Source organism: Crinia signifera, chromosome 4 (assembly GCF_055691185.1).
Source record: "Crinia signifera chromosome 4, ASM5569118v1, whole genome shotgun sequence".
NCBI lineage: Eukaryota > Metazoa > Chordata > Amphibia > Anura > Myobatrachidae > Crinia > Crinia signifera.
The window spans coordinates 314,498,863-314,521,341 of record NC_139220.1 but is presented as its reverse complement, the minus strand read 5'-3'; the positions used below and the strand labels follow the sequence as shown (position 1 = coordinate 314,521,341).

Genomic DNA, 22,479 nt, shown 5'->3' with positions numbered 1-22,479 from the left:
TGTGATTTGAGGATGGTGTTATAGAGAGGCTGATGTGATGGTGTTATAGAGCGGGTGATGTGATGTGAGGATGTTGTTATAGAGAGGGTGATGTGATGTGAGGATGGTGTTATAGAGGGTGTGATTTGAGGATGGTGTTATAGAGAGGCTGATGTGATGTGAGGATGGTGTTATAGAGGGGGTGATGTGAGGATGGTGTTATAGAGGGGGTGATGTGAGGATGGTGTTATAGAGGGTGTGATGTGAGGATGGTGTTATAGAGGGGGTGATAGGAGGATGGTGTTATAGAGAGGGTGATAGGAGGATGATCTTATAGAGAGGGTGATAGGAGGATGGTGTTATAGAGAGGGTGATAGGAGGATGGTGTTATAGAGAGGGTGATAGGAGGATACTGTGGTATGATAACATCACTACACATGGCACACAAGTGACGTGTGTGCAGTAGGGTGGCGTTATACAGGGGTACAGTATGAGATAGTGGTGCCCAGCTGGCTCTGTCTAGCAGTACTGGCCGCTGTCGCTCGGGCTACACTGTAGGTCAGCGCAGTGGAGGCAGCGCCGTGACCGCAGCAGTAGCAGCACTGGGAGATTAGCAGCAGCAGACAGTGAGACGCTCCAGACACCGGTGGTGCTGAGACACAGTCCGGTTACACCAAGCCATGCCGCTGCTGGCATAGGCCGGGGTTCCGGAACCGACTGCGCGGTGGCCGGGCAGCAGGAGCACAGATGGGGATGTGGTTCACGGCAGGCCGCGGAGGACTAGGCCCCGGTTGCTGGCTTGCTGCAGTGCTCAGTGCCGCTTCCCTTCCCTGTGACTGGGCAAATCAAAGCTCGCGGGACGGCTCCTGATTGGCTGCCGGCCCGCGAGCTCTGATTGGCTGATGGCAGCTCAGTCACAGGGCTACACACTGAGGGGAAGGAGAGACGTACGATGCGCTCTCCTCCCCTAGCGTCGGCGGCGAATTACACTTAGGGAGGGGGTTAGAAAAGGAGGCGGATGGGCAGGCGGGCGGCAGTGGTCGAGCCACCCAATTTGCTTCCTTGAGCTACCGGTAGCTCGTGAGCGACGGGTTGGCGACCACTGCTCTAGGCTTTCTTCGCTGTTTGACTTGGAATATACTGGGGTTTGATTCGGATACGGTATGATCTGGTTGCGATGGATCCACTGGGAGTGGGTGCCATCGCATTTGGTGATGCAGTAGAATGCTGCTGTATTCCGCGGTTCTTCTGCCACCACGTAGGGATCCGATTCCCACTTAGCATCGAGTTTACTCTTGGGGCAGTTATTTCTTTTGAACACTGGGGTGCCGACAGGTATGAGCTCAGCTTGTGCTTTCTTGATTTTTAGTTGATTTTCTGGCGGTCTCTAATCTGCTCCGACTTCTGGGCGACCAAGGCTCCTGCGTTTGCTAGTTTGGACTGGTGTTCTTGCACCCAGGGTGCGTATAGTTTGTTGGGAAGGGGTGTCAGGGATGTTCAGGCTGTGGTCAGCTGGCAACTTTCCGGGGCGTCCGATTAATAGGAAGTAAGGAGAGTACCCTGTGGAGCTGTGGGTAGTGTTGTTGTAGATGAATGTCAGTTCTGCCAGTAACGTAGGCCATTCAGACCGCTTTTCTGCTGACACAGCTCTCAGTAGATTGATGAATGTCTGGTTAGTCTGCTTGCACAAACCGTTGGTTTGGGGGTGATATGGGGTCCTGCAAATCTTTCTGCACCCGTATGGGTCACAATTCTCGGAAGAGAGCGGATTCGAAGGATGGCCCTTGATCCATTAGAATCTGTTGCGGGAAGCCATAGGGTGTGACAAAGGCTCGCCAGAACACTTCGGCTGTAGTTCGAGCTGTGAGGTCCCGGACTGGTAGTACCACAGCAAATTTTGTGTAGTGATCCACGATAGTAAGGGCATAGTTGAACCCGGATTGGGAGGGCTCTAACTTCACGTGGTCCAGTTCCACTAGTTCCAATGGCCGACTGCTGACAATGGGGGTGAGAGGAGCCTTCTCTTGCTCCGTGGCAGGCTCCGCACTGCGCAGCTCACACAGGTCCTACACCACTCTTCCACGTCCTGTCGAAGGTTGTGCCAGTAAAACCGTTGTCTTAGGTTGGTCTCCATTTTCTGGATTCCAAAGTGCCCCGACTGGTCGTGGAATGCCTGCAGCACGATCTTGATGGCTGGGCGGGGAACGACCAGTTGGTACCGTGGACAATGTGACTTTGGGTCAATCCACCTGCGATACAACAATCCCCGAATCACTTCAAGTTTTTCACGTTGTCTCCACAGCTGTGTGAATTCTGCAGGGGTTGCTTCTCGTTCAGCCCTCATGGGGCTCTTATTTGTTGCTAGAAGGATCTTGATCCGCTGGAGGTGCGGACACTGTCACTGCCACCCTCTCCATTCTTTGTCAGCGGACTCCTCTTCTTCTCTGGCGGCAGAAGCTGCATTCACTTGTGGGGGTTTCTGTGTCGGTCTAGTGAAGGCCGGCATCTCGACTTGTTCCTTATTGTCCTCGATTTCTTCTCCAGGAGGTAGGGGTAGATGTGAGAGGGCATCAGCGTTGGTATTGCAGCGTCCACTTTGGTACTCCACTCGGTACTGGTAATTGGCCAAGCGGGACGCCCAACGCTGTTCTAAGGCACCCAACCGGGCTGTTTCTTGGTGTGCAAGGGGGTTACAATCGGTGACTGCCACGAAGGGGGTAGCGGCTAAGTAGTCCCGGATTTTTTCCGTCACTGCCCACACCAGTGCCAGGAATTCCAGCTTGAACGCACTGTAGTTAGCGTTGTTCCGTTCCGTTTTTCTCAAACTTCGGCTGGTGTAGGCGATGACCCTCTCCTGTCCGTGCTGTTTGAGCCAACACTGCCCCTAGTCCCTGCTTACTTGCATCGGTGTATAGCCAAAATGGTAGACTGTAGTCTGGGTAAGCGAGGAGAGGGTCTCTTGTGAGAATCTTTTTCAGTTGGTCAAAGGCGTCCTAGCGAGACTTGGTCCACTCTACTACAGTTTTATTGTGGTACTCGCCCTTGGGGATCCCCCGGACAGCGGCATGGTGATCTTCGCGAAATCTTTCACAAACCGCCGGTAATATCCCACGAAGCCCAGGAATTGTCGGATGTCCTTGACAGTCCTGGGTGTTGGCCAGTCTGTTACCGCCTTGATCTGACAGCCAGTGTGGAGTGTGAGCAGCCATCCCCTCTTTTCGACCCTACATTAGATGTATGTATGTTTTATTCATTTTTTAATTTTTTCATGTTTTTAAAGTTTTTTGTATGACCGCTGTGGGTCTTGTGTTCTGTATTTTTGGACTTTGTGGCATCCTGCCATCATGGAGGACTTTTAAACCTTCTTGTTGGAATAAATTACCTTTAAAAGAAAAGGATCTTTGCTGCTTTTGTTGAACACTTGCAGTAAGGGAAGTGAAGATTTTCTTCCCTGTGAGGAACATTGAGACATTTCTCCATTTTTTCTGCCTCTTACATACTGGCCATATGACTGGATGTGGATCTATCAGTTCATACCACCAACACGAGGCTAAAGAAAACGCTATATGAGTATAGAGACTTACCTAACCGTAAGTCTGGTACACCAACACTGCTACTATTCATAGATACTACTTACACTGGGTATAAATTTCCCTGGTTCTTGCACTTGGTGAAGGACACCTACATCACGTTTATTACCACGTAAAGATACCTTTATGCACATTAAGAAAGCATTCAAAAGTGTGAGTCCCGGTGCGACTGTGTACACCTTCTTTTATTTCTCCGGGTAAATAGGAGATGCCAATATAATATTGGGATATATGCACATCAACTGTGACGAGACTACACATTGCTTGTTTCCTCTAGTTTTTTTTATATATACACTTTGGATGGAGAAATCCTGACCACTTACAAATAATTAGGAAGTCACAAGGAAAAGAACCTGCTACGGGCATATACTTCATCATTTCTACCGTGAGTGGGGTACGCCCTTCTATTTTGACATTGCACCTTTTATTGCTTAAATTGGCTTCATTGGAAGGGAAAGAAACCTTTATAGGTGTACTGTACCTCCCCCCGTATATTGGGTGAGTGAGGTACGCTGATAAGAGATCCTTCCCGTTGTCTGTCACAAGGGGTGATAATAATTAAAACTAAGGAATAAACGGATTTACACATTATTGTTTATTTTTATTTTATTTCTATACACACCATTTGGAGCTGAAGAGGAGAGCATAGAGAATCGATCAGAGGATAAAGTACACGCTACGTGCACATACAGTGCTATTCACACTGTGAGTAGGGTGCGCCTCTTTTATATTCTCCTGCTCATCCCACTGGTAGATTTTTTTCATCAATACACCGAATTGTACCTAATTGTTGGTTTCTCCTCTAATTTGTTTCCCAAACCTTTGGAAATATATGTGGTGAGAATACACATATATGAAGAGACTTATTGAAGTGTTGATGGTCTGAACAACATCTGGACCGGTTGCGCATCAGGAAGTTTGGAATTCTCATCTCTGTAATATTTGTTATTGTTTGAGTTATTGGGTGATAACTACGGGTTAGTACGAACCAGAGGCTACAGTGCGCCAAGTAAGGGTCATATCCTATATTTCCATTCTTGTATATTACCAGATTAACCATTGAATGACCAGCGGCAATCCCATGGATAACATTGGTCCAGGTGTGCTGATGGGAAATTTGCAGGTTATGATCAAGGATCAATATTACAATTGAAATTTATAGAGCAGGATAACAGATAAATAACACACGCATCAAGGTAATAACACACAGCTTTATTTTAATTCACACTTTGTTTCTATACACAATTCTTTATTTTTATATATTTTGCTGAAGTAAATAAAGCAATTTTACAATAAATCATTAAAAGTTACCTTTTATGGCACTCTCACTTAGGCCCTTATTCTGGTTGATTCGGACGGATGCGTATTTCGGACAGGATCCGAGTGTTCCCAGCCCCGCCTACCGTACGGATCGCTCACACCGTCCGAATGCGGTAAAACGCCGACCGAACGGATCGCGAGTGGATGTTTCATGTGAACACCTCCCCCATCTGTGGGAACCTCCCCCATCCTCCGATGGTCGCCGACCATCGAATGATGGACCGAGCGGTCAGGCAGCACCGAGTGCTGTAGACCACTCGGACATTTTTCCGTATGAAAGCCGGGATCTGGGCGGGCAGCTGGCATCCGGCTATGTCATATGTCCTCCCCCCACACGTGCGTCACGGCCGGATTACCATACGTACGACCAGCGTTTTCATGGGAATGCCCATGAAACGTGAGGTGTACGCATATGGTAATGAGCCCAAACAGCCCTTCACGCCCCTCTCCACCCCCTGCTCGGATGGGTCAGACCGAACGTTTTCTGCACGGAACTCACTCCGTGTTCGGATGTGCGCGGGGTTCGCACATGCGCAGATACGCCTCTGTCCATGCACAAGCACCAACCATCGTCTGTCCGACAGCACACAGTGCCGACCGAACCAATCAGAATAAGGGCCATAGTGCTGCTGCTGGTCCACAAGTTATAGAATATTGGATAAGAACTACTCTAAAGTGGAATCTATGTGTGATCTATTACAGGGCTCAGCTGCTCTATGGGTTCCCTTTGTGTCCACCAACCAGTTGCTCTGACAGTGACGGAGAACGGATCTATCACCATCCCCTGCACATTCACATATGACAAGACTCCTGGGCAGGATACACAATACAGAGTTCACTGGAGGAAGACAGATGCCAGATTATACTGCAGCCTACAGTCAGAGAAGATCACTGACGCTGATGGGAATGGAAAAGGCCAATATGAGGGGAGAATCTCCAGGGTGCAGGATCCTAATAACAGCCGGAGAGAATCTATCACAGTCACTGGGCTTCAGCCGTCTGATGGTCCCGTCATCTGCTGCACAGTATCGGGTATTATTAATGGCAACAATTATAGCTGGAAAAATGTATATGGGACTTCTCTACAATTTCCAGGTAGGGATTTATATCTAACATTGGGCCTGATTAAGGTGTGGATGCTGTTAGCTGCTGCCTCTTTGCTAACATTCTAATATATGATTATGTGACCTGCTGCTGGGTCCGAGGACTTGGCACCAGATCACTCTGTGGGACCATTGGCCATCTGGGTAACCTTCAGCAACTCCAAAAACGAGGCCAGGAAATCTGCGTTGGAAAATGCAGACCCTGACATCTGCTCTCCTAGGAAATGAGGACATTAGGGAATCCTGGCTGACACCATCCCCTCCATGGCTCCAAACGGCTGCAGCCATCAATAAAGCTATGGCTGTGAGGCCCTGCAATCACGATCACAGACTTAGTTCTGAACATGTGTAAAAAAATATGTCTAAATCAAAAAGAAAAGTAATACAGATAGAGAATTGTACAGGCCCTAGCAGCAAGCAATGGGCATTACATTTCTGAAACTGATAAAGGAAATGAAGAGAGAACAAGGCAGACATACTACAAAGTCCTGCTTTGCACACATCACTCAGCATAAATCACGGTGTGCATCACAGGTGTTCTGTGCTGAGCGATCGTGCTTAAGCAAGTCGCTCAGCCAGAGAGGCCGGGTCACCCAGTGTGTAAAGGTTATAGCAATGGCCAGAGCCGGCCCTAGCCTAAATGACACCCTAGGCAAGAATTTGGCTGGTGCCCCCTAGCACCGCCACTAGTTCCGCCTCTAACCCTGCTCCCCTTTCCCAGCACCATCAACCCTCATCATAGCAGTCATTATTTTGGTGCTCCTACCCGCAATATTTTAAATAGAAACAGCGCACACATTGAGTGCGCAGCTCAAACAGGGGTGTGTTCTTGCTGGGAAGGGGCATGGCCACACAATAATACCCCCAATTCAAATTATGCCACACAGTAGTGCAACTTTATTGACATTATATCATGCGATGGTGTCCCTTATTCACGTTACATCACACAGTAGTACCACTTTACCTTATATACATTACTCCTCACATTATACCCTTAGAAAAAAATCCTGAGAAAATATTGTATTTTAAGCACCTCCATGGTCACACTGTAACCCAGCCCAAAGCAGTATATGCTGGGCAGAGGAGAAGAGCTGCAGCTGCTGCTGTCACTTAAGGGGAGGGGGCCCGGGGCCCCCACTGGGCCCTTCCATCAGACTTTGGCCTGAGTAATTTATACCCCCTACCCCTTTCTCTCGGCACCCCTGATAATATCACACAGTAATGCCCCTTACACATACACATATTATTAATGTCCTTATAAACATAATGCCCCTTACACATGATGGCAACCTTTATTAATGCCCTTCATACACATAATGACACATATAATGCCCCTTACACATTATGCCAACCTTTATTAATGCCCTTCATACACATAATGACACACATAATTCCCCTTACACATATGTTGCATATTATTAATGCCCTTATACTCATGACACACATAATGCCCATTACACATATGCCTAACACTATTGCACCACCAACCCACCTGTAGACAGCACTCACACAGCCGCTAACACTGTGACCACTTGGATACAGATGTTTCCTCATACATCTTGCCTCAATAGGCAATGCAGCTCCTGGCCAGTTCTGCTAACGTTGGGTGCCTTTTTTGCTGAAAATTCATCTTATTTACATTGTTATGTGACTAGGACACACAAGGAGGTTCCGATGATTAAAATGATATGCGGCATGCCTATTCTGTGCGACTGTGGCTGTACCTACATACGGAATGCTATGTTACAGTGATTTCCATGAATACACTATTTCATATGCAGATACAGCCTCACTCACACACAGAATATAGGCATGCTGCATATCATTTTAATCAGCAGAAGCTGCTGGTGCCCCTAGGCAATCCAAATGCCCTAGGCATTTGCCTAGTTTGCCTATGCCTAGGGCCAGCTCTGGCAATGGCATCGCTCACCGGGATAGACAATGCAGGGCAGGTGCCTCCACTAGGCAGCTTTAGGCAATTGGCTATGGGCGCCGGCCACTGGAGGGCGTCACCACACACTGTCAATGTATTGAGTTAAGCTCTTTGGAAGAGGTGAGGAGCATGGTAGAAACAGCTGCCCACCATGTAACCAGCCCAGCCAGGACACAAAAGTTGGTTAACAGTAAGTAGCCCGCCCACGTGAGTACACTCTAGTCAACCTGCCCTCACCATCAGAACCTGCTCTGATCTCCAACGCGGTCTCTCCCTAGCACCTATCCTGGCAGGTGACTGCTTTATACAGGGGCCAGCTGGGACAGTAATCTTAATTTATGGCCACTGTTGGCGCTGCCTTACACTGACACTGGTGGCTGCCACTGCCCGCCCATACACCCACCAGTCAGTCCAGCCGGTCCCAGGCATGGACACTGGTGGCTGCCGCTCCAATTCCCTCCAACATTTGATGGGCAGAAATCAGTTCAACTTCAGAAAAGAGGTCTGGTCACGGGCAAAGGGGAAGTTGCCACGCCCCCTTTCCTATCCTTTCAATGGACAGTTTTGCTGATATATAATGATCCTTTCTGATCACACGCTGCTTGTCCATACAACCACTAGCCAGTGCCGCTCATCCCAGATACTGACAACGGCAGCTGCTGCTGCCTTCCCAGCCTGCACACCAGCCAGTCAGTGCCACCTGTCTGAACCCCCAGGCTGTCTCTGTGTCTAGAGGCAGGCCGCGGCCAAGGACTGCTGAAGTGAAGAGTGCAAAGGAGGACAGTAGTGCATCTTCAGCGCCCACCGCGGGGCTGAAGGACAGAGGCTCCTAGCATGTACTAATGAGGAGCTGGGTATTTTGGCTGGGGGGGGATGTGTGTTGGGCTGACAGTTTGCCAAGGGTGTTTGGAAACCTTGCACCAGCCCTGAGACATTGCATGCACTCTCTATCCTGGTTAGAGTGCAGCATTTTGCCTATTAGCATAGGCAAAATGCAGGCCCGCCGACAGGGGGAGTCTGTAGGGTCTGGAGTCCCGGGCCCTGACAGAGAAGGGTGCCCGGACCTGGTCCTCCAAATATTAACATCAATAGCTCCTTCCAAGCTATCTCTGCCCCTGCCTTCTGGACTGTCCCCGGACCCCGCGGTGTGTGCAACGTGCCTCGGCTGATTTGGCTCCGTTGCAGCCAGACTCTCTGGTCCTGGACAGCAGGGGCTGCTGGGACATGTATTTTTTTTTTTAAGTCTCTGGTAGCCAGACACTTAAAAAAACTACATGTCCCAGCAGCCCCTGCTGTCCGGGACCAGAGCAGACCAGACTAATGGATGCCCGAAGCAATTCTCAGTGAGAGCTGCAGCTGCTGCTGCTGTTCAGGACAGGAGGCATCAGAGTGTTGCATGGAGGAGATAGTGCACTGCCTGTGCGGATGAGGGAGGAGGAGGAGCCAGCAAGTCCCAGGGATCCAAAGAAAATAGTGCAGCAAGGATCTCCCTGTCAGCCCCCCACCACAGTGAGTACTTGTATTATGCATACCTCCCAACTGTCACGATTACAGCGGGACAGTCCCGATTTTCGGGTCCTGTCCCGCTGTCCCACCCGCGGCAGGCATTGTCCCGCTGCGGGGGGTGGCAGTTGGGAGACCCCCCCAATCTAGTAGAATAGACGCTGTGCGCATGCGCACAGCATCTATTCTCGTATGAAAATGAGGTTGCGGCTAATTAGCATAAGTCGCTCCCTCATTTGCATATGCCGCGCCTTTTCGGACTAATTAGCATAAGTCGCGCCCTAATTTGCATACACCCCGCCCCCTTTTCGGGCGTATGCATAGTGTCCCTATTTCATCAGGACAGAAGTTGGGAGGTATGATTATGTGATCATGTTCAGGCTGATCTCTTTGTTGCTCCTCTCTCTCTCTCTCTCTCTCTCTCTCTCTCTCTCTCCCAATTTCTCCTTCCCCTCTCTCTTTTCTGTTTCTCACTCTGTCACACGCGCACCAATTTCCCCTATTCATTCTCTCTCACCCTCCCTCTTCCATTTCCACCTATTCTCTCTCTCTCTCTCGCTCGCTCGCTCGCACGCACGCACGCACGCGTGCGTGCGTGTACGTACGTACGTACGTACGTACGTACGTACGTCCCGGGCCCTATAATTTCTGATGGCAGCCCTGGCAAAATGCTGCTCCACAAGTATCACTCAGCACATGCGGTTGCATTGCAGGTGTACTGCGATGTGTACTGAGTGATCATACTTTAGCCCGTCATTCAGCACAGGCTCCCCTGTCACTCTATGTGTATGGGGCTTGAGATTATAGCCATGTGCTAATGATCAGAGGCAGAACTACCAGCGGTGCAGTAGGTGCATTGCACTGGGGCCCCTGAGGACTAAAGGGTCTATTGCTGCCCAGACCAGCAATGACTTATCCCTTGGCCCTCCCACAGACAATATTGAGCAGAGATGGTTTAATGGCCCAGTGCAGAGAGACCAGGGTGGGCCTCGTTACCTAAGGGACCTGACTTTATGTGTGCCAGTCTAATAACAGAGTCCTGCCACCAATCAGCGCTGATAATCACAGTCACATGCTGCATGAAGGACCTGCCCCTTACCTTAGAGAGGCGGGGCTGACCTTATGTGTGCCAGATTAATTGAAGAGTCCTGCCACCTATCAGTGCTGATGACCCCAGTCACATGCTGAGAAGCCCCCCCCCCCCCCCCCCCCCATTTAACCCCACTACCCTGCTTACCAGCTTCCTCTGCACCATGGGTCATGGGCGAGCTGGCAGGCCCGCGGCAATAGCAGCAGTGACAGTCAGCAACTGAGTGGACAAGCCGTGCATTCCAGCGATGGCAGACGCGGTGCCCAGTGCAGTTGCAAGGCTTGTCCTCCTGCAGAAATGGCCCTTATTCTATGCACCACACGGGACATTGTACTTGTATCCCTAAAACCCACTGTCTCTCCCTGTCACCCACTACATCCCCTGTCAGACTCTCCATGTCATCCACTGTCTCCCCCTGTCGCCTCTGCCTCCTCCTGCCTGCTGTTGTCACCCTCTGCCTTTCTGTGTCCCCACTGCTTTACTCTGTCACCCACTGCTGTGCGGCATATTGTGTTCTTGGGCTGGGGTAGAGGAGGGGTCCCAAATTATATATTTGTACCTGGGCCTGTCACTCATGTTTCACCACTGATAATGATAATGACTGCACATCAAAACTAAATCAGAACAAGATAATGAAACACTGACAATTGGAATCTCTAAAATTTGGCTGAATTTTTAACTGATTGGATCTATTCTCCCATCCCTACTAATCAGTCCTCATTGTATTTTCTCTGAAGGGGCCAAGTCTATAACTCAGCTGGATGAGGTGATAGCTGTCCTGGGAGAAGAGGTCATCATCCCCTGCTATTACCCACAGGAGGCCACAGGGGCAGCACAGAAGGTCATCTGGTATAGAGGAGAGATTGGATGTAATTCATATAAATATGAAATTTACAACTCAGCCCAACCATACAGCAACGCCTGGTACTCGCTGGTCAGTTTCCCCACCGATGTCTCACTGCGCATACACAGATATGAAAGCACGAGTTACACCCACTACTGCTGCCGTGTGACCACCAGTACTGAGATATTAATGAGAATAGTAGGCACAGATCTGGTTACTGCAGGTGAGAATACGGCATAACAATGTGTACATAGTAATAGTTATATACAAATGGTTGTCACTGCGCTGGTGGGTATATCAGGTACAGTAATATAACAAGGGAAGTAATCCTTATCAAAGAGTCCGCTTATTCCATATACATAACACAAGACTCCTTTATAAGTTTAATTCATATACTGTATATAATACATTTCAACATAAAAAAGTGACCATAGTACAACAAACAAATAAAATATAAAAAAATCAAGACTGTAAAGATATTTGCTGGCGTCCCAGCTGTGTTAGAGAAGCAGCATAGTGTTTAGCAAGCAGTTAGTAAAGCAGATGTTAAGCGAGAACAGCAGCAGATTCATTTTTCAATAAATAAATATAGTAAAAGCGGTAATGTTAAGGTGCATACAAACTAGACGATGTGTGCAGTGAAAGGTACTGTATTGGTGTACAATTTCCCTTGCACTTCCAAGTGTCCTGGACAAATGATATTGTGCATACACACTGAATGATATGAGGAATGATGAAGAGTCCATAACTTTTTGTGAAAGACGTCCAAAATTGAGCTGCATGCACAGACGACTTAAAACCCTGAAAAGAACCAGCGGGAGCGCGCATCGTACGTTGTTCATTCATACACACTGGCTAATACTTTGAAATATATAGTTCAGAGGGCCCAAAATGATCGATACCTTTAGTATTGATCATTTTGGTCCGAAGTAGTATTGATAATTTTGGGTCAAACACATGTGCAGAACAAGACTTGTGATAATCAGTCACTGAAACAAGACCCATTGGCACATTAATCTTCAGAAAGTCTCCTATTACTGTGGAGACGAAACGCATTGGTATCACTTCCAGTTTTGAGACAGACAGTCTTCCAAGTAGCTCAACCACTAGCAGGGCCGGTGCTAGGGTGTTTGGCGCCCCCCTGCAAACTATAAATTTGCACCCTCCTACAAATAGGAGAGGCAGTGTGTAACCCTGGGAAGAAGCAGTGGGTAACACCCAATAGATGTGGGCGGGATTGAAGGTACTAGCTCATAATTATGGAGTCAAGTAGAAAAAATGCTAGTTGAACATGGTGGTAGAGGAGGAATGTTCCACCTCCAGGAGAGTTGTTTTACGTTTAAAAATTAACTTTTATTAGGTATAGCGTAAAAAAGTATCTAGACAGACATTAACAGACGTTTAACACAAAACATTTAAACATATAGACAAATGGAGGTAACCCTTAAATATCTGTGCTTATTGGGGCACTGGGTCCTCCTGTGTTACCTCCACCTGGGTGGGCAATGTGCAAAATCCCAGGTAAGAATAATGCCTCCTCTACAATAGATTGTGTGTTAGAGTCCGCGGAGGGAAAGTTAAATAGTGCCTCCTCTACGGTAGGTTGTGTGTTAGAGTCCGCAGAAGAATAGGTTGACTCTGTCCTTTGTAAAAGGTAATTTTATAGCGGGGTCAGGGATTCCGCTAATGGGGCTTGAGGCGTTCTTGCACTGGGTGAGCCTAATCCTAGATTACAATTGTACAGGGGTAGCCTTTACTAAAAAGGCTAGGTGGTGATCTAGTACCCAATTGGGTTCACTCTTTCTAAAAGAGTGTGGTGTGTGCGCCGCTTAGGGGATTGGTATATGGGTGACAGATACTTAGGTTCTAATAACCCCCTATATGTGTCCGCACTGTACACAGGTGATTCGTCCAGGTCTGGCTAGCGATATGTCGTCTAGGTAGTCTCAGGTCAGATTACTCAGTGCATACGGAGAAATTTACATGACGTATTGTAAATCTTCACAATCAAATCAACAAATGCCAACATGATCAAAGAAACAGACATCTACCTGACGTATTGCAAATCTTCACAATCAAATCAACAAATGCCAACATGAACAAAAAACCCCGTGTTCCAGGATATCCTCTTTGTAGCAAGGAGGATATCAGGATATCAGGGAGGTGAGAAGTACCCCAAAAAGTACTTTGGACTAACAGGTGGTGATATCCTCCTCGCTACAAAGAGGATATCCTGGAACACGGGGTTTTTTGTTCATGTTGGCATTTGTTGATTTGATTGTGAAGATTTGCAATACGTCAGGTAGATGTCTGTTTCTTTGATCATGTTGGCATTTGTTGATTTGATTGTGAAGATTTACAATACGTCATGTAAATTTCTCCGTATGCACTGAGTAATCTGACCTGAGACTACCTAGACGACATATCGCTAGCCAGACCTGGACGAATCACCTGTGTACAGTGCGGACACATATAGGGGGTTATTAGAACCTAAGTATCTGTCACCCATATACCAATCCCCTAAGCGGCGCACACACCACACTCTTTTAGAAAGAGTGAACCCAATTGGGTACTAGATCACCACCTAGCCTTTTTAGTAAAGGCTACCCCTGTACAATTGTAATCTAGGATTAGGCTCACCCAGTGCAAGAACGCCTCAAGCCCCATTAGCGGAATCCCTGACCCCGCTATAAAATTACCTTTTACAAAGGACAGAGTCAACCTATTCTTCTGCGGACTCTAACACACAACCTACCGTAGAGGAGGCACTATTTAACTTTCCCTCCGCGGACTCTAACACACAATCTATTGTAGAGGAGGCATTATTCTTACCTGGGATTTTGCACATTGCCCACCCAGGTGGAGGTAACACAGGAGGACCCAGTGCCCCAATAAGCACAGATATTTAAGGGTTACCTCCATTTGTCTATATGTTTAAATGTTTTGTGTTAAACGTCTGTTAATGTCTGTCTAGATACTTTTTTACGCTATACCTAATAAAAGTTAATTTTTAAACGTAAAACAACTCTCCTGGAGGTGGAACATTCCTCCTCTACCACCATGTTCAACTAGCATTTTTTCTACTTGACTCCATAATTATGAGCTAGTACCTTCAATCCCGCCCACATTTCATTTCAGACAACCCAACTACCTTGAAATATTTTCATAGATTACTTAATGTAATCATTTAACTAAGAGTGCCCCAACACCAAAGAGAGTCGTTCCTTCTTCTCCTTTCTAATTACATTTACTCTCTAGGGTGCACCTCCACATCCTTGACTTTTTAGGGAACCTCCTGTTCTATTAATACAATTCTATTGTGGACTGCCATTATCATCTTTCTATATTGAGATTACCATACCAACCTGTGCACTGGCCCGTCTCCCCTTCCCCCTTCCCTTAAAAGCTACATATATCTACCTGGGTGATCCCAGGATTCGTAAAAGTGACCAGTTTGCACGGTACTCTAATACTTGACTGTTTAAAGACAGAACATACCTATATACACTAAGGGACGGAACTAGCTCACTAATAGGAGACCATAATGGCGTTTAGCCTACGTAAAGAACTTACATCTAAAAGGGGTACAAATGATGACCTGGACGATATATTTCCGTCAACACCCTTGGGGACCACCCACACTGCTACATGGGAAGAAGATCTCATATCTTTGAAAAACTCCATGCAGAAACAAATCAGACTTAATTGGGAGATTACTACCCTGAATAGCTATCTCAAACAGAAAATAGTGCCAAGGGGTCTACGACCCCGCATCTTTCCAACCTTTGAACTGGCCACGGATGCTCTAAGGACGGAGTGGGAGGCATGTCTCCTGAAATGCTCGAATGATCTGATGGGGATCCTCGTGAAACACAGCATGCTCACCCTGAATACCTGTGAGAAACAGATTGAAGACCTGGGGACGAAATTAGAGACCTATGAAAAAGACATCATGTTCCAGAAAAGCTTCGAAATTAACAAAGAGGAACTCAAGAGGTACGAAGATACCATAATTGATAGGAAAAGGAGCAAATATCAGAGAGACAAGAAAGATTTTGCAAATGGCAACATCTTCAAATGGACCCCCACCACGCGGAACCAAAACCGTAATCAAAGCAGACGGTACATACACAACTACAGTTCATCAGAAACGGATGTCTCAGAGACTGATGAACCCTCCTCATCCACATTTAGATCCCAGGTTCCTTTTTTAGAGGAAGGCCCCACTGGCAGGGGATACCGCCGAAACCCAGGAAGAGGAAGATCCGGCGAGGACAGAAGAAGAAGAGACTGGAGAACCTGGGACCCACCACTACCTCAGCGACAGTCCTCCAGGACGAGGAAACAGAACCTGTAAATACACCTCTCACAGTGATTAACCTCTCCAAACGGGAACTCTCAAAGGAACACCTCAATGTCCTGGGCAAAGGACTATCCTTTTCGCCCAATACTCAGATGAACCGCTTTATATGGGAGAAAGACCTGCGTCTATTTGGCAGAAAGTTGCTTCTTAAGAAGTTCTTTGCTAACAAAGAGAGAGGAACCACCCTCCCCCAAATAGATCCTACTTTCTCACAAGCGCAAGGGGAATCACCTCAGGGAGACGAAGAACTCTCAGCCCAAGACCGTCTGATGATAGAGATCCTGGAAGAGTTACAGGACCCAGAGGCTTCCCAAACCCAAGGACCTGGACGACCCATCGTGAGAAAAAAGAGCTCATTCATGCCACAAGAACACCTGAGCGCAGAAATTAAAGTTTTTCTGGATACAGTGTCCAGAGACATGAACCGTCTCATGAGTCATCTTGAAACACGCAGAAACTTTAACACCAATCTGACACAAGAAGAACGACACACCCTCAGGGACATCTCTGCTTGGGAGGAAATTACAATCAAACCCTCTGATAAAGGGGGAAACATCGTTTTATGGCCCAAAGACATGTATATGAGGGAGGCCAACAGGCAGCTTCAAGATCAAAAGTGCTACAAACAACTTACCCTCAATCCTACCAACACCTACAAAAGCATGTACGACAGGCTCATAAATCAAGCATATACGGAGGGGGTGATTCTCAAAACAGAACACGCTTTCTTAGTCACAGAACATCCGAAGACGCCCACCTTCTACATGCTCCCCAAGGTACATAAGAACCTGGTGAACCCTCCAGGGAGACCCATCGTGTCGGGGATCCAGGGCCTGTCGGAGCAAGCAAGCATATTTTTGGACAAACATCTGAGACAACATGTCCTGACACTTCCCTCCTACGTCCAAGATACCAGGGATATCCTCAAAAGAGTGCATGACATACAACTGGAGGAGGGCCAACTCCTAGCTACCCTGGATGTGGAATCGCTCTATACCTGCATAGAACATGACCTGGGGCTACAAGCGATAAGATATTTCCTCACGATGCAGGGGATGACAGAATTTGGGGAATTTCTTCTGGCACTGCTGGAGTTTGTCCTCAAGAAAAACTATTTTACATTCGACGACAAGTATTACCTCCAAACCCGAGGAACAGCGATGGGCGCAGCCTGCGCGCCCACATATGCCAACCTGTTCCTCGGGTGGTGGGAACGTGAATACGTCTTCTCTGAGATCAATGACACATATACCAACCAAATAGTGTCATGGGTCAGGTACATTGACGACATTATGGTGATCTGGCAGGGAGATCGCGAAAGCCTGACCCAGTTCATTCACATTCTCAACAGCAATAGTTTGAATCTCAGGCTGACGCATTTTATTCATCATGATGAAATTACGTTTCTGGACCTAACGATATACCGGTCGGAGGACAACCTGTTACAAACAAAATTATACAGGAAAGAAACGGCAACTAATAGTCTCCTAATCTCTAGCAGTGCACATTTCCCCCCGACCATCAAAAACCTCCCCAAAGGGGAGTTCCTGCGTCTTAGGAGGAACTGCTCCACCAAAGACATGTACACCAGCCAAAGTGAAGAACTGGCCTCCAGACTCCAGGCACGGGGATACAGTAAAAGATCCATTAAAAATGCCAGACATCAGGCCCTTAAATGCCGAAGGGAGGACCTCCTGTTCTCAACTGCAAAACAACAGGCCACCACCGAACCAGCCACAAGATTTATCACCAATTTCTGTGATCAGTGGCAGGATTTACAAAACATCATCCGCAAGCACTGGCACATCCTGGAGATGGACCCAGATTTAGGAGAAATTACGGACAAAGGTCCACAATTTAGTTGGAGGAGGGCTAAGAACCTCAGGGACACATTGGTACAAAGCCATTTCCAATGAACAGCTAAGACCAAACCTAAGATCAAAGGTACCTTTCCCTGCACCAAATGCAAAGCGTGTATCCACATCCAGAAAACTAACAGGGTGACAAACCGGTTCGGCAAACCAGTAACAATAGAACAGTATATGACCTGTGACACTGTGGGGGTCATATATTGTCTAGAATGCCCTTGCAGATTGAGATACGTAGGAATGACGAGTAGAAAACTCAAAACACGCATATTAGAACATGCTGGCAATATCAGGAATGCCCATGCGGATGCACTAAAATACAAAAAACTCACCTCAGTGGCAAGGCACTTCCTCGCCGAACATGGAGGATCACCACTGGATCTTAGAGTCTTCGGCCTGGAACAGGTCCGACTAGGTATAAGAGGTGGAGACCTCACGAAGGAATTACTACGCCGAGAAAGCAGATGGATCTTCGACCTAAATACAGTCAACCCACATGGACTGAACGAAAACAATACCTTCGGAGCCTTCCTGTAGTTACCCTGCCTGTCATTACTCTCTCCCGATACCCTCCAGTTCCCCCACATAATAGCCAGATATCTGACATAAAACCTTTTTTTCCCCCCCTCTCACCATGCTTTTCACCAGCCTTATTCTTCCTAGGCTAGGGATACATTATGACTAGGGACCCACTTTCAAGTACCTAACGTACCACCACAGCCTCCTTGGAGTATTCCTCCACTATGTCATCTCTGCCATTATCGTTACCTTTGTTCCCTCATTAGGGAAGTCCTCCCTCCCTCCCCCCCTCCCCCCAATTCTCCCCACGCCATTCACGGCATTTATCACTATCACGGGCCACAAACCCTAAACCCCCCCCTTCCCCTTTCCCCCCCCCTCTCTTACCCTCACACTCATCTTACAGTCGGAGATGAGTAAGGAGGGTCAAGATATATTTATATTTGACAGGACACATTTCTTAATGGTTGTTCACTTAGGAGAGAAGGAGAGTCCACACTCTCTCCCCAATCTTACACCGGTACAAAATCACATCAATCTTTGTACCTTATCACTATCACATATACACATGACCATCACACCCCCTCACTGGTTTTCATTACTGTTAATTGGTTAGCCCCCCATTTTTGCGCACTGTTTTCATGCACCACTCACTCTACATACTATGCATCTCATACACTCTTTCCCCATTAAAATAAGTTTGGGACACACACGTATATACACATATTTTCTAGTATAATTCCTCTCACATTCAATGATTCATACTAATTTGTACATAAATAATAAAATTCCTCTTAAAAATTTGTCCATATTATATTTATTTAATTACTTATTGATAATTATCTTATATTTAATCATTATTTATTTACACACAAATTATAGCACTATGCACTCAAGGGTGAATCTGTGTCCTTTTCCTCCGTTCCTTTATACACCATAGAGGTTATCAGAATATCCCTATCAGCGCTAATTCTATTATTCTAACTCCACATATAGCATTACTAAGAGACAGGCAGAAGGAATATTTTTGGGTGCAGCTTTCCAAATCCATTTTAGCAGACAAACAGGGCATCCTCCCAAATAATTTCCCCGATAGAGAGGGATAAACCAATGAGGCTCCTAGGGAGTACATTGACTACAGGGAACCTCAAGTTAATATAATTTCCAAGCACCCAAGATAGAAGGGCGCTACAAATCCACTGATACGCTATTCTTATCAGATACATCTCCCCCGCTGGTATGACTGCAAAAACCCTAATAGTGTAGGGAGGTCGTTTTGTTAATAATACGCTGCCAGAATATAAGCGTAAGTCCCACATACTATGACATTACATCTGGGAGGGAGAGACTTTGCGGTTTTTGTCTCCTCTCCAATCCCCGCTACGTGAATAAGTCCCAATCAAATCCATTATCGCCAGAACAAAAGATTGCACTAATTCCCCTAACATCCATAATATCTTATTATGGCACACGGGCACAGAGCCCTGAAATATCTCAAAACATTACCAGGTGTTTCAATAGATACCCCCAGTACTCATTTTAGACTGATTGGAGTATCATTAGCATACCCAATCATAGGACAGCAGCCACAGGCTAAATAGGTGGCTGACAGGCCCCTTAACACAAACCCTGACGAAGCCCATAGGTGAAACGATCGTTGGTGATCGGGAGTGACGCTACTACCAAGCGCCTCCCGTATTAGCCGCATCTATGCGAGGAGAGGGAGAGACGCTTCTATCCAGCGTATCCCACACACAGCCAATCCACGCATTATAGACGCTACCGCTCGTGGATTTGGGGAACAGCTCGGACTTGAGCATTCCCCGCAACAGCCACCTCGCTTGGTGACCGGGGGAGCAGTCCTGATACAGAGTGTCCCCTGCAGCGGCAATTTCAGTCTGCTCCAAAGTCCGGGAGCATCAGGAAGACACCCGTCAGACGCCGCGTTCAAGGGAACTCCCCAGGCACCCTCCTGCCTCATATATACAGCAGCCTGCATAAGTAACGGAGATACACGGGCAGACACAGGACGCCGTCCCGCACAGCTTCCTATACCTGCAGGAGACGTCCCAAGTACCAGATACGTGTACGCAGTACACAGACAGGTATCACTTTCTCCCGCATTCCTCTGCTACCCTTTCTGACCTGTGCTTCCTCCCTCTCTCTTCCCTCTGTCCCCCTCTTCTTTAATTTCAAATCTATTCCCTACTTACCACATTAGCTGGTCCTTTGATAGGTGCCGCTCACCCTCCACCACTATTGATATATGTGGAGGACAGCAGCACACCTATCCCAGCACTGACTTTAAATCTTGTTCAGGGTTTGACTCCCTGCTCTGGGAACACTCATCCGGGCTTAGCACCCATCACTCACCCTGCACTGGAAATTATCTAAACAGGGGACTCTGAGTGCTTGCTCTGACAGCAGTTTCCCCACTTGACTGCTCTCGCCGTATATCCCTCTTTGTGCGCCAACACAAGCCCGCTCACCCGCCATACCTCTGAGGTCCGTCGACAAACTGACGGCAACCGGCCCGGGGCGTCTGAAAGTACTATGAGAGAAGGGTGACCTCTCTCCTAAACCGTACAATATTCTACCCCGAGCCCACAGGTATACAAAGCAGGGCAGCAGCCGCTTGCTATAAGAGGATTACACAGAGCACTCTTTCATATTTTCACCTTTGACCCTATACCCTACAAGGTTGGGAACATCCCCCACAATACCCTAAAAAGCCCACTCTCACCAAGTGGCAGCTGACAGTTGGAGTAGACAACCTGCCAGAGGGGAAAGGAGACTTTCCAACCTTGAACCAGACTCTCCCTTCCGTTACGGGTATATAAAGTCGGTGGGACTACCCATACCTACTGGGCAGAACGGGATCCCTACCCCAACTTCCACCCCATTCTTACCCTAACCTGCCTCCTATCTTTCCTCACCTTCCCTTCCCCCAGCCCAATCCCTTCCTCCTTGCGGGAGAATTAGATAGTTTATACTGCTACCTTTTTCCTGTCCTAAAAATGTATTGTCTGACTGAATAACTTCACACTGGCCATTGAGATTAGACCCAGTAAAGTCTTTTGTAGACCAGTCGGTCTTTTTTGCAATTCTCAAGTGACTTTGAGACAGAACGTTTATCTGTTTATGAGGCAGATTTAAAAGAATATTCACCCTTCCAAGGGATTACTGGTAACCAGGCCTCAAAGGGCCCACATACTGTGTCCTCCTGTAGGAGCAATTACGTCCATGATTTATGGAACTATTCCCTTCTCGAATAATTTAAAGTGTGTATAGACAGCATGATTGTTTCTGTTTCTGCAGAATGCTGTAATTGTGAAATGAGCACATCTCTGTAAACTGCATACATTGTTGTCAATTTCTGCACAAAGGTTAACTCTGCTGAGAACATCATTACTCAGGAAAAGAAATTTTGTGGCTTAAAATAGGAATTTTATGTCTGCACTGTGATTCCTCTCAGGGAGGTGAGAAGTACCCCAAAAAGTACTTTGGACTAACAGGTGGTGATATCCTCCTCGCTACAAAGAGGATATCCTGGAACACGGGGTTTTTTGTTCATGTTGGCATTTGTTGTTTTGATTGTGAAGATTTGCAATACGTCAGGTAGATGTCTGTTTCTTTGATCATGTTGGCATTTGTTGATTTGATTGTGAAGATTTACAATACGTCATGTAAATTTCTCCGTATGCACTGAGTAATCTGACCTGAGACTACCTAGACGACATATCGCTAGCCAGACCTGGACGAATCACCTGTGTACAGTGCGGACACATATAGGGGGTTATTAGAACCTAAGTATCTGTCACCCATATACCAATCCCCTAAGCGGCGCACACACCACACTCTTTTAGAAAGAGTGAACCCAATTGGGTACTAGATCACCACCTAGCCTTTTTAGTAAAGGCTACCCCTGTACAATTGTAATCTAGGATTAGGCTCACCCAGTGCAAGAACGCCTCAAGCCCCATTAGCGGAATCCCTGACCCCGCTATAAAATTACCTTTTACAAAGGACAGAGTCAACCTATTCTTCTGCGGACTCTAACACACAACCTACCGTAGAGGAGGCACTATTTAACTTTCCCTCCGCGGACTCTAACACACAATCTATTGTAGAGGAGGCATTATTCTTACCTGGGATTTTGCACATTGCCCACCCAGGTGGAGGTAACACAGGAGGACCCAGTGCCCCAATAAGCACAGATATTTAAGGGTTACCTCCATTTGTCTATATGTTTAAATGTTTTGTGTTAAACGTCTGTTAATGTCTGTCTAGATACTTTTTTACGCTATACCTAATAAAAGTTAATTTTTAAACGTAAAACAACTCTCCTGGAGGTGGAACATTCCTCC

At 47.1% G+C, this 22,479-nt stretch overlaps 1 protein-coding gene across 1 annotated transcript in view; it reads left to right on the top strand.

Annotated features, from left to right (window-relative positions):
- Positions 1-22,479, top strand: part of LOC146075867 (uncharacterized) — a 124,964-nt gene that overhangs the window by 23,435 nt on the left and 79,050 nt on the right. Inside the window, exons 2-3 of the mRNA XM_083185533.1 lie at positions 5,592-5,984; positions 11,256-11,585. Of these exons, the coding sequence (XP_083041659.1) occupies positions 5,592-5,984; positions 11,256-11,585 (723 nt within the window). The remainder of the gene's footprint in view (positions 1-5,591; positions 5,985-11,255; positions 11,586-22,479) is intronic.